This window comes from Neomonachus schauinslandi, chromosome 16 (genome assembly GCF_002201575.2).
Source record: "Neomonachus schauinslandi chromosome 16, ASM220157v2, whole genome shotgun sequence".
Lineage (NCBI taxonomy): Eukaryota > Metazoa > Chordata > Mammalia > Carnivora > Phocidae > Neomonachus > Neomonachus schauinslandi.
In genome coordinates this window covers 52,430,849-52,444,118 of record NC_058418.1, presented here as the reverse complement: position 1 = coordinate 52,444,118, position 13,270 = coordinate 52,430,849, and the positions used below count along the sequence as shown (strand labels likewise).

Sequence of the window (13,270 nt, the reverse complement as noted above, 5' to 3'; positions counted from 1 at the left end):
ACACACCACGGACTGTTATTTATTTTATAACTTTTAAAGTGGCATTACTCTAAATATATTACCTTATTTCTTCAATGACAGACCATGAACATCCTTCCAGGACAGTATGCTTGGGTCAAAGTTTTCCTTATTGGCTGCATAATATTCCACAGACTGGATGTCCCACAACTAATTCAACCATTCTCCTATCAATGGACATTGAGTCTGTTCCCAACCAATATTAAAAAATCAAGAGACTCGGGACGCCTGGGTGGCTCAGTCGGTTAAGTGACTGCCTTAGGCTCAGGTCATGATCCCAGGGTCCTGGGATCGAGTCCCACATCTGGCTCCTTGCTCGGTGGGGAGCCTGCTTCTCCCTCTGCCTGCTTCTCCCCCTGCTTGTGTTCTCTCTCTCTGACAAATAAATAAATAAATAAAATCTTTAAAAAAAAAAATCAAGAGACTCCACAAAAACCTGGCAAGTATGAAGATGCTGAGCCAGTGTTCCTGCCTGACACCAATCTGCTGAAGCAGAGTACCAGCTTTCTTCTTCCAAGGGCCATGTGCTCTCCGTTTTGCCACAGTCCTCATCTACCCCTAATACCTCACACCCAACCCACTTCATTTAACTTATTTATATCTATCCAGGTCCCTTTAAGCTTTTGAGTTTGTGATCTCTACTTTAAATGGCTTCTGAGTTAGGTTCAAAACAAAGTCTGTTTCCAGTGCATTTACTGAAAGGTGACTTTCCCCCTAGCTGCCACTGGGAACAGCTCAGCCTGCAAAGGGAAAAAGTCTGAGTCAGAGAGACTTGGACCCAAGGATAGGCAGAACACTGATGTGGGCACACAGCACACAGTTCCACATGCATGCTTCTGACTCGTTGCATGCCCTTGCAAAAGTCAGCTCACCACTCCAGGCCTCAGCTTCCACATCTGAAAAATGAGTCATTCAGTGTGCCTCCCCAAAGGGGACCTGTGCAGGTCCTGGGAAATGATGTGGGTAGCATACATGGCACAGGGAGGGGCTCAGAGTAAGTGCTCCATTACAGAAGCAGATATGATCCTCCCAATGCTTCAAAGTTGTGATGCCTGGAAACTAGACAAAGAGCTGTCTGAAGGCAGGGCCGTGTCATTCCCTCATGGATCTTGGTGCCCAGCACAACACCTGGCACACAGCAGCAGGCTCACCAAATATTTGTGGAACTGTCAGTAGAAGGATGAGTAGAACGATCACGTGGAAAATCACTATTGTTGGCAACTGACCTCTCTCATTATGCACCTTTACTCTGAGTCCAGGCTACTCCCACAGTACAGAGTGATGGTCAAAGTACCGTGCAAGCCTGAGGGCTGCTGGCATTAACCACCAGAACGGGCGCCAGCTGGGAAAATCAGTTCCACACACTCGCAGGAGAATCTGGGCCCCTGTGCAAGCCCTGTGGTTGGACTAAATTCTAGACTAACTAAATTCTAGACTAACACGGATGCCTAAGGAGAATATGGTGCCATTTTCGGAAACCCTGTCTTGCAATTTTGATTCTCTCAAACTGAGTCTGAAGCTAGAGCCTGGGATTTTTAACCAATATCCTCTAATGCACTAATTATACTAAAACTAATATTATAGTTATATGATTATATTAAAATTATAAAAACAATAATTGCTAATACTGATGAATACTCACATATATGCCAGCTACTTTGCCAAATGCTTTACAAAAATCATCACTTAATCCTTTCAGCAATCCCATGAGGCAGGTTCTGTTATAACCCCCATCTTACAGACGAGTAAATTGACGTGCAGAGAGTAAAGTAACTTGCCTGAGGACACACAGCTGGTAGGAGGGCCACCTAGGATTCCAACCCACTCTGCTCAGAACCCCCATCATTAACTCTAAGTGATGCTAAGATGCTGTATGTCTTCCACATGAGAGAAAATAGAGGATAAATCTTAGAAATAAACTCCTCCCTTTCAGCCCAAGATTGCTCCAAAGAGACCAGCCTTCTCCCATCCCTGCCCCTCTCTTCCTGCCTTCTCACAGCCACCTGTTTTTCATGAAGACCTCCACGGGCTTCCACGATGGACACATCTGGTATTCCATCTTCCGCTGCTCAGCTTGGAGCAACTTCACCCGTGTCCAGAGGGTGTCCTGCTGCTTCTCCCTGCTCCTCTGCACCATGCTGACCAGTATCATGTTCTGGGGTGTTCCCAAGGACCCAGCTGAGCAAAAGATGGACTTGGGTAACTCCCAATGTCATGACAGTCAGAGCTAGTGGCCGGTGGGTGCCACATAATTCCACAGATCCCAAGACCACTCTCAGGTTCAGTAATTCTCTAGAACTACCACAGAAGTCAGAAACACCATTATGCTCATTACAGACAAAGGATACAGATTAAAACCAGGAAAGGAAAGAGGCACATGGGGCGGGGTCCAGGGCAGACCAGGGCAGACCTTCCGGTTGTGTTCTCCCAGGGAAGCTATGACAATGCTCACTCCTCCCAACAATGATGTGTGACAACACACATGGAGTATTGCCAACCAGGGACACTCACCTGAGCCCTGGTGTCCAGAGTTTTTATTGGGGCTTGCTCACATAGACATGGCTGAGCCCCATGGCTGACCTTAGCCTCCAGCCCCTCCAGAGGCTGAGGTGATACTGTGTGGCCAAGGCCCACACCATAAATCACTGTTAACGTAGACTATACAGTGTGGTCCAAGGCCTCAGGTAAACAAAGGTGTACCTACCAGACAGAACTTAGAGAGCTTAGAGGTCACCTCCCAGGAGCCACTCAAGGGCCAGGCCTCTCTTTGGGCAAGGTTAATCCTTATTGCACAGCCACCTTCTGGCAGTGGTGGAGGAGGCGCTCCCATTAACCCTTTCCCTCCTCTGTCCTAGGTAAAATTGAATTCACTTGGCAGGAAGTGATGATTGGACTGGAGAGCTCTCTCCTCATGTTCCCCATCAACCTCCTAATCGTTCAGATCTTTCGAAAAACCCGTCCTCGGGTCACTAAGGAGCAGAACACTGGGAAATGCGACAGGGGCTCCCCTAGCCTGGCCTCCTCACTACAGCCCATGGAGAATGGCCTTCTGACACTTGAAGTGGTGACCAAGGCATGTCTTCAACCTTGGCGGTGCGGGGGTGCTCTGGTCTGGGCAGAAATGGCAGGGGGAGTCCTGGGGCTTGAGGCCTGGCAACCCCATGATGTCTGACAGCATCAGTCACCAAGATTCATCAATGACACACACACGTGTGCACACAAACACGTACATGCATGTTCAGTTGTGCACACATGTATACACATTGTGCAGATGCACACACCTATAGGCACGTACATGCATGTGCACATACATATACAAAGGCATACACAAACATACATATATATACCTTTGCACACCCACACATACACATACACACATGAACACAGACATACACACAGACACCTACGTATACACACACACACACACACTTTCTGGGTACCTAGTGTGTATGAAATATTACACCTTTATCAGAGATCACAGCTGGAAACCAGAGAAGGGACTCCCTCTGCATTCATGCACTCAATAAACATTTACTGAGCACCTACTACATGACACACTTTGAGAAATACAGCCTGGAATGCGTCAGTTCAAATCCTAGAAGAGGGATTTATAGGTGACAAAATGGAAGCTTGAGGTGATGCAACATCATATCTCAAGTGGGCAAAGCTGGGATTCAAACCTGGACTGCCAAGCCCCAGGGTGAATGCTCTTGACCACAATGTTGCCCCCCTCACCTTTAGCTCACGTCCCCCTTACCTAACCTGGGCTAACTTGCAGGATATGTGGAGACTCGTCAGCTCCCTGTTTAAAGCTCTGAAGGTGCCATCACCTGCCTCTGGCTGGGACTCAGCAACCCTGATGGACATCAACCAACTGCTGGCCTTGGAGGAGGTCGTCTGTCTGCAGAACATGGTAGGGCCGGAGTTCTGGGAGGAAGCCAAACAAAGAAAGGATCCTTTAATGCTCCCTCTTGGGTCTCTACGAGTGCAAGGTTAAGTCCTGATGTTTCTGAGCCGAGAAAGGGGGCACGTCTGGGCCAGGTGGAGATAGGACTTAGGGCCGGGTCTGTATCACTAGGGAGTGAAAAAGTCCTACAGGGTGTCCCTCACTGACCTCCACTGCAACCACTTGCCATCACCTCCCTCTCTCTGCACGCCGGCAACCCGCTCTCTTCACAACACCAAGCTGCCTTCCCACTAAAGACATTCCCATGTCTTGTCCTTTCATCTAGAATGTTCTTTCTCCTCTCCTCTCTTAGCTAATTCCTAATCAGGCTTTAGTCTTGTTTTAAGCACTCCTTCCTCGGGGGAGCAACCCCACCCCCCAGGCCACAACAGGGTCTCCAGCCACATACTCTTCAGCCCCCAGGCATCTCTTGCATTGCTTTTACACTGCCTACTGTCAAATCATGACTTGTGTGAAGAGCCGTTTCAAGTCTGCAGCCAACCTTGCTGGACCGTGAGCTCTGTGAGTTCAGAGCCATCTGACTGTCCTGTCTCCACCGCTTCCCTAGTGCCTGTGCCCATGCAACACATAGAAAGCACGCAACAAACATGCGTGGAATGATGTCAGCATAGATCATCATTATGGAAAGCACAAAGCAAAAAGGCATGCTGTTCTTTCGTATATGGTAAGAAGAGCATTGGCCAGCCTGGTAACTCTGGGTACTGGCTCTGTCATTAATGGGCTGTGTGACCTTGGACAGGTTACTTCAGTTCTCTGTGCCTCAGTTTCCTTTTCTGCAAGGCATTGGGGGATGCAAAGTCAAACCAGATCCACTTCCAAATATGAGGGGCAGGACATAAGATGATGGACAGGACAGTAAAAAACATTAAAGAACACTGAGTTGCAGAGTGAAAAAGTCGCTCCTCCATTCTCTTCCAGGCCTTCTAGGAGCAAATCTCAGTTTGGTACTAGTATGTCTTTAACAGTCTTTTAACACTTGTTCTGTTTGGCAGAGGGATAGCAGGTCTCAAACTCGGAGCTTTTTGAAATAGTATTCAGCTAGAATTTAGTAACATTATTTCATTTTTGTTGAGTTCTATGTATGACACATTATTCTGGCTTGGACTAGTCTCTCTGACTCCACTCCTGCCCCTCTCCTGTCCATTTTCCACCCACATCAATGCCACCAGTGTTCAGACCAGGCTGTCCAATAGAACTGCCCACAGTGCTGGAAATGTTCTCTCTCTGTGCCATCCAGTATGACAGCCACTGGCCCCGTGTAGCTACTGAGCACTTGAAATGTGGCTGGTGTGATTGAAAAACTGCATTTCTCATCTTAATTTCAATCCATTAATGGGGCCAGTGGTTGTCATACTGGCTGCTGTGGGTTAAGAACGCTGCCATTTTTAAGACACCAGGCTGATCACTGCCTGAACCTTGTTTAGAATACAGACATGGGGTCTACAGAATGGGGAATTTGAATTTGTAAACTCTTGGCCGCACCTCTGATATAGTGAATTACATTTCTGGGGCTGAGGCCGGAATCTGCAGTTTTAAACAGTCACTCAGGTGACTTTCAAGCACACTGAATGTTGAGAGTCAGTGCCCTCAAGACAAGATCCCACATCCTTATTGGCCGGGCTCACGCTGACCCTGTGGTCAGCCCCACCTTGACCCCCATGCTCCAGCCACCCTGGACGATTTGTCCCAGAGAGTTGGGCTTGGGCTGGCCATGAAGGCCATGAAGGCCGTCCTGCAGGAGCTCTGCTGATGCCTACAATGGACACCTGGCCTTGAGTTTGGGGGCTTTGGTGTTCATAGCAGAGGCCTTAGGACATGAACTCTCGAGTCAGCCAGGCCCTGGGGCTCTCCCAGCTGCAAGAGTAGCTGTGCAACTTTGGACAAGTTGCTCAACCTATGACTTAGCTTCCTCCCCTGTAAAATGGGAGTATTGATCCACTTTGCCTCTTGACTCATTCCGAGGACTGAATGAGGTCATAAGACACACGAAACCTTAGACTCAGCCTGATACAAAGCAGGTATTCAGTAAATGGTGTTACAATTGATTGGGAGTGATGGAATCTTCCAGTAACACTGCCAGAGGGGTTGCAACATGAAGGCTGTTGATGTTAGAACCTGCAGCTGTGGCTTCAGCAAGGAGGGTGAGGGAGGAGGCCTGAGTCAGAGGCGGGCAGAGTTGATGTTGTCCCAGACCTTTCACCGTCATCGAGCCCGAGCCCAGCGGCACCCTTCTCCACATTGCTGGTGACCTTCCCACTCATTCACTTCTCACTGGTGACTGCGGAGGGGCCATGGGTCGGGGAGTGCTCTCTCCTGCCATCTCCCGTATCTGGCTTCCTGTTCCTCTTGCAAAGACAAACACTGATCCAATCAACCTGGGCCCTTACTGCTCTGGGAGGTGTCCCGGGGCGCCAGCCTCTCAGCTCAGGGCCAGAGACCCAGGCCTGGTTCTGCCTGGAGAGGCCAAGCCCAAGCTTCCCCTAGAACACATGGGGAATAGTGGAAATGTTCAGGTTTGGTTTTTTCCTTGCAGTGAGTAATTTAAAACAAAAAAAAACCCTTTGTTTTAAAACTTTTTAGGAAGCCGAAATTTGAACAAACCAATTGTAGGAAAACACTTATGAGATAATCGGGGGAAAACTTGACCCCTCACTGGGTATTTCATGCTATTAAGGGATTATCATTACTCATTTTAAAGGTTGATAATGACATTATGGTTTTATTTTTAAAAAGAGTCCCTATCTTCTGTAGAAACATATAAAAATTGAAATATTTAGTGACATGACCTGGGCCTTGGAATTTGCTGCAAAATCATCCACGTGGAGAGAGCAGGCTGGGTACCAGGGAAACACGACTGGCCACGAGTTGGTAACTTTGAGTAGTGGGTGTGTGCAGGTTCATCTCATTACTCTACTTTTGTAAGTTTAACATTTTTCATAATAAAAATAAGTTGAAAACAAAAGATTAAGGCTAACACTATCTTTGGCACCAGGCAAATCTTGTGTATATTAAAATATTTGCTGGGACGCCTGGGTGGCTCAGAAGGTTAAGCGTTTGCCTTTGGCTCAGGTCATGATCCCTGGGATCAAGCCCCACATTGGGCTCCCTGTTCACCAGGGAATCTGCTTCTCCCTCTGCTGCTGCTCCCCCTGCTTGTGTTCTCTCTCTTTCTAACACGTAAATAATAAAAATCTTTAAAATAATATTTGCTGATGAGATGATACCATGTCTAGGATTTGCTTTAAGGTATTCCAGAAAAAGAAGAAAGTGGGGGGAGGGGACAGAGACTAAACAAGATTGGCAAAAGGTTGGCGCTTGCCGCAGCAGGTGATAGGTATTTATTCTGTTCTCTTCTGTCGATGTGTAAGGAAATTTTGAGAGTGCCCTTGATAAAAGGTTAAAGAGGAACATATGAATTCTAACTGGCCATTGGAGCCTGGTACCTTTCCCCATCTTTCTGAGCCTAGATCTCTCATGGCAAGATACATAGTAAGTGCTCGATGCAAGAAAGCTGTTACTAACACTGTTTTTACAGCAGGCAGTCTGCTCTGTCATTCCGCACCAGCTGATGCTCTCTGTCCCTTGTCCTCCACAACAAATGCAATGCCTTATGCCAGAGGTGGGCCCAAGTGACCCTCAGAAGGACAATGCCTACAAGCAGTGTCTCTACCTTCAGCTGGAACACATGGAGCAAGAGCTTCAGCTGGTGGGGCCCCGTGGCTTCCCCCAGAGCCAGAGCCACGCCCGGGCCCTCAGCCAGCTGCAGATGCTGAAGGGCTGCCTGGAGGGACAGCTGGGCACCCCACCCCCAGGGTACACCAGGTAATCCTCTCCCCTGGGTGCTTAGTGGGCACCTGCCCCCAGTGGGGGGCCTGCAGAGAGAGTGTATCCCAGGCCACCTTGGAAGGATGTTCACCCAGATCACATGTATAATATGAATAATACCATATTTCCTCAATTCTAAAGATCATTTTGTGAGATAGGCCAGCAATTTACAGGAACTTTCCCTTCAGAAAAAAAACAAACAACCAACCAAGTCATTAAATGTGCCCTTTGAGGTGGGTACCAGATAAAGAGGTGGGTATGAGATGCCAGATAGAATACAGAATAGCCCTTTGAGATGGGTACGAGATACAGGGTCTGAGAGGTCAAGGAGTTTGGCCACAGTCACGCAGCTGGTAAGGGTGAAGTGGGATTTGAACTTGACCTGGCAGGTGCCACTCTGATCACACCCACCCTGCATTTCAGCTTCTCGACGGCGAGCAAGCATCCTCGTGGCCTGCCCTGGTGGTGCGTCCTGGTGGGCTGGCTCCTGGTGGCAGCCACCAGCGGCGTGGCAGCCTTCTTCACCATGCTCTACGGCCTGCACTATGGGCGGGCCAGCTCCCTCAAGTGGCTCATCTCTGTGGCTGTCTCCTTCATGGAGAGCGTGTTTGTCACCCAGCCCCTGAAGGTCAGGCTGCCCTGGACCCCTCTGCCCACACTTTCCATCCTGCCAGCTGCCCTGTCCTTAGGCTCAGCCATTCCTTTATCTATTGATTACAAACCAGGTGGGGCCGGTGCCAGATGGGGAATTACAATGAACATAATCTCTGTAATAATCCAAGTTCTGGGACAGAGACTCTAGGCCAGGCCGAATGGCTTACCACGATGTGGCAAGTCAGCATCAGTGACCCTCAGAAGGGTCCTCGCCTCCATTCTATAAATGACAACCTGAGGTTAGGAAGGTAAGGTCACAAACATCTTGCCCTAGGTCACATGTATAAATATGAATAATACCATATTTCCTCAATTCTAAAAATCCTTTTAATTGTGAGATAGGCCAGCAATTTATAGGAACTTTACCTTCAGAAAACAAAACAAAACAAAACACCAAGTCCTTAAATCTGTGCATCATTTGGAAGATGCATTCCTATTTCTGAAATGTAAAGTTACTGTCAGAGTTGGAGAAATACTGAGCCCCAGCCTGGAGTTTGGAGCCACGGCTCCCCCTGGAAGGAGTCAGGTGGTAGGAATATATGTGTGTCTTGGGGTGGGGGGGGGGGTTGCTGCAGAAAGGAAGGGACATTTACAGTGAATCTTTATGCCTATGAGACTCTCCAAATCCCTAACCCCCATTTTACCTGATAGTCCCCAGTTCTGCCCTGAATAGCCTTTATCAGAAGGTTTAAACAACTCCCGACATCTCCTCCAGTCTAGTCTGAGAATAGTAAGAATGGAGTTGTGAGCCATTTTGTTCCCAACCAAAGCACAGAATCCTACGAAGCACAAGCTCAGGTGCAGAGATGAAGGCATGGATGGAATGAATTACTTAATACAGGAAGAAAGGGGGAGGGACGGAGGAAGGAGGGAGATGTAATTCAGCACTTGAGGTAGTATAAGAGATAAGAGGGAGCGCTACCGGCAGGGGAGCGCAGGTGGGAAAGCTCTGGTGTGAGAAGCAGGGTGAGCTCAGGATTCGCAGTCTCTCCTTGGTGGCCAGGTGCCCTGGCCCTCTGCCTGCACAGCCACGTCCCCTCTTGGCACAGGATGGCCTGGTTCCCACCTGACTTCCTCGGAGCATGGCTTCTGTGCCCAGGACCCAGATGTGGCCTTGATCCTGACCCCTCTCAGATCCCAGGAGTTGATAGTTTCCAACCCAGGCCTGGGGTTCACAGTGGGTGTTTTCTAGGTGCTGGGCTTTGCTGCCTTCTTTGCACTGGTCTTGAAGAGAGTGGAGGATGAGGAGGAGCTTGTGGCCTCCCTCCCAGGACATCTGTCTGGCCCAGGTAACCGTGCATAGGTGGAGGCAGGGGCCTGGAAACCAATGAAGCTGAGACAGCCCTACAGAGCCCAGCTGCTGACCTTCTTGCCCCATCATTCCTTCACCCCTGATTGGGAAAGCACCTCCAAACCATCCAAAACCAAATGACTCCTTCACTGTCTCTTGAGAAACCTTATTCCTTCTCTACCCCAGCCTTTCCCTCTGGCACCCAAGCACGACCGCTTGGCCAGAAGAGGCCGCTTGGGGGCCACACTCTGCCTGGCCATCATTCTCTGTGAAATCCCAAGCAAGCAACTTTCTCCTCCTAGACTCGGGGCCCTGGTCTTTAGAATGAAAACCAAAACAGAACATGCTTGCAGGTGGGTTCCAGGACAAGGGTCTGCAAACCACAGCCATGAGGCCAAATCTAGCCCACTGCTTGTTTTCGTAAACGAAGTTTTATTAAAACAGAGCCATGCTGACCCCTGCTGGACGAGGCCACTAGCAGCCCCCTGCCCCCCCCAACCTGATTTCTCACTTCTCAAACTAAACTCCCGAGAATGCCTACAATAAGATAATCACAAAAACAAACACGTAAACAGAACAGAATCAACACTCTAATAGTCTCTGCAGAGATTTTGATGTTTGGGGAAAATAAAACGGGAGCAAATAAACAAAAGGCATACCTATATTATTGTACTAACATTATTATATAGTGTGGTTTCCTTCTCATGGGCCTGTATTCTTCCACTCTAGGATAGGATTTGGGTTTGTTTTTGTTTTGGCTTTGCAGATCCATTAAAATCTTCCCAAGACAAAAGAGTAATTTTTGTCCAAAGAGACACCAGCTTCCAGGACAATTAAATATTCATTCAGTCATTCTTTTGGCAGCCACTCAGGGAGTACATCGAACAGGCAGTTGACTGTTCGATGACTTAGGAACATGATTTACATAAAATCCACTCATTGTGAGTGTGTAATTCATTGATTTTAGTAAATTTCTAGAGTTGTGCAACCATCCTCTTAACTCGTCATCCTCAAAGGTTCCCTCTTGACCATTTGAAGCCAATCCCTGCTCTCACCCCCGGCAATGCAATGCAGCAGTGGATGGAACGGTTGCCCTTGAAAAGCACAGCCCACAGGGGGAGACACATTAAACAAGTAAACAATGCTAGCGTGAGATGTGAGGAGAACCTGGGGAGAGAAGGGGAGAGTGCAGGCCTGTCTGCTGAGGTAGTACCTACATTGGCTCCTGGAGCCTGGCGAAGGGAGGGAATGCACACTGGGCCCTTGAAAAGGCCCTGAGGTGGGACAGAGCTTGTCATTTTACAGTGATTACTGACAGTGTGGCCCAAGCATGGGGAATTAGGGGAAGAATGGTTCAAAATGAGAGCCGAGAGGTGGGTGGGGAGCAGAGCTTTGGTAGCACCCAGGTCAGTGCTGGAGTTCTGGAGTGCTACATAGGAGAGAGGCGTGATCTATCTTGTGATTTGAGAAAGATTACTATGGCTGCTCTTAGGAAACCAGAAGTATTGGGTCAAAAGTACAAGTGGGGAAAAGACTATTGGAATGGTCCAGACAAGAGGTGACGTGTCCTGGCAGTGAGGGTGGTAAGAAAGGCATGGATTCAAAAGACAGTTTGGACAATACCCACCTATCAGAATGGCTAAAGTTAAAAGTAGTGATAATACCAAATGCTGACAAGGATGCCGAGAAACTAGAGCATTCACACACTGCTGGTGGGAATGTAAAGTGTTGCAGTCACTCTGGACAAGTTTGGCAGTTCCTTTCAAAACTAAAAATGGATTCACCATATGCTGCAGCAATTGCATTCTTGGGCATTTATCCCAGAGACTTGAAGACTTATTTCCATGCAAGAACTTGTATATACATGTTCAGAGCAGGTTCATTTGAAATAGCCAAATGGCCGCTCCTAGGAATCTACCCAAAAGAAATGAACATATATGTCTATACAAACACCTATATGTAAATGTTCATAGCAGCATTATTCCTAATAGCCAACACTAGTAACAATCTAGATGTGAATGCATAAACAAACAGGAGTGTATCCATACCAAAAAAGAAACTAAATACTAATTACACAACAACATGGATGGACTCCAAACCATTATGCTAAGCGAAAAAAAACCAGACACAAGAAACGATGCACTGTAGGATTCCATTTATATGTAATATCCAGAAAAAAATCTATAGAGACAGAAAGCAGATTAATGAGGCTGGGGGTGGGACAGACTGGGAGTGGGGACTAACTTCACGGGGATGTGAGGGAACTTTCTGGGCTGATGAGAATGTTCTAAAACGGTTGTGGTGATGGTTGCACAACTCTATAAATGTATTAAAATCATTGAATTGTAAACTTCCAATGGGAAAATTTATGAAAATTATAGCTCAATAAAGTGGCTTGAAAAAGATATACTTAGACATGACAGAAATTTGAAATATTAGTGACCCCCCTTCTTCCATCTGTTACAGTTATGGGAACACTGGGATCCGTCTTAGGGTCCAGGAGCATATGAAGGGAGGGCGTTGTGCTTTCAGTATGACAGAATTCTGAGCACAGGGATGGCAGGGGCAGAGGCGTGGATGGCAGCATTGGGAAATGGCTCCTGAGGAAGAGGAGTGGTGGATCCTGTTGTTCCTGGTGAGGGAGGAGGCTTCTGGCTGCAAAAGTAGAGGCCGGGTCCATTGCCCTTTGGGGGACTGTCCTCATGTCCTTGCTTTCACAGGCCCTTCTGCCTTGTTTTGAGTACAAAGATGCAGCAGAAAGGACATTTACCAGCCGCCTTTGGCCACTGACATCGAGAAGATGAAAACCACCCATCTCAAGGAACAGAAGGCATTTGCCTTCATCAGAGAAATCTTGGGTAGGCAACCAAGGTCACCCACAGCAGCCTCCCCACTCACTGCTTGTCAGCACAGACCTGAACAGACAATGGTGCAATCTTTGACAGACCCATGCTGCCTTTGGGCCTGTTTTCCTAAATACCAACTCACCCCAGCTTCTCCCCTACACTTAAAATCCCTCGATGGCCCCACATGGCCCTTGATAAAATCCATACTTCCTACTGTGGCTCCGCCCACCCTGAGTCGCCTCTTGTAGCCCCCTATGCCCTGAGCTCTGGTCACACCATGTTCTGCTGCTCCTGGGACTCCTTGCCCTCTCTGGACCCCAGGCCTTTGCCCAGGCTAATCTAATCTGCTTGGAATGTGCCTCCCCTCCTCCCCATTTTTCTTCTGGCTAATTCCTTATTCTTTAATTCTCAGTCCAAAGACTGTCTTCAGAAAGACTGCCCAAGCCTGCTGACCAGGAGCTTTCAAACATCACTGTGTATCTTAGTCTGTGTTCCCCCATAAGCAGATTGGGGTACAAGTAGTTGGTTTGGGAGGTGATCCTGGGAAACACTGGTAGAGAAGAGAAGGGAGGTGAAAGGTGTGATGAGTGGGTTCCGTGTGGGAACTGGAGCTCAATCCTGCTGGGGACCTCTGTGGGGGCATGTAGTACACACTCCTGGGTTGTCACG

General features: G+C 48.1%; 1 protein-coding gene across 1 annotated transcript in view; it reads left to right on the top strand.

Annotated features, from left to right (window-relative positions):
• Positions 1–13,270, top strand: part of PKD1L2 (polycystin 1 like 2) — an 88,036-nt gene that overhangs the window by 58,989 nt on the left and 15,777 nt on the right. Inside the window, 7 exon segments of the mRNA XM_021705319.1 lie at positions 2,018–2,217; positions 2,874–3,091; positions 3,797–4,010; positions 7,579–7,807; positions 8,234–8,438; positions 9,657–9,753; positions 12,476–12,613. Coding sequence (XP_021560994.1) covers positions 2,018–2,217; positions 2,874–3,091; positions 3,797–4,010; positions 7,579–7,807; positions 8,234–8,438; positions 9,657–9,753; positions 12,476–12,613 — 1,301 coding nt within the window.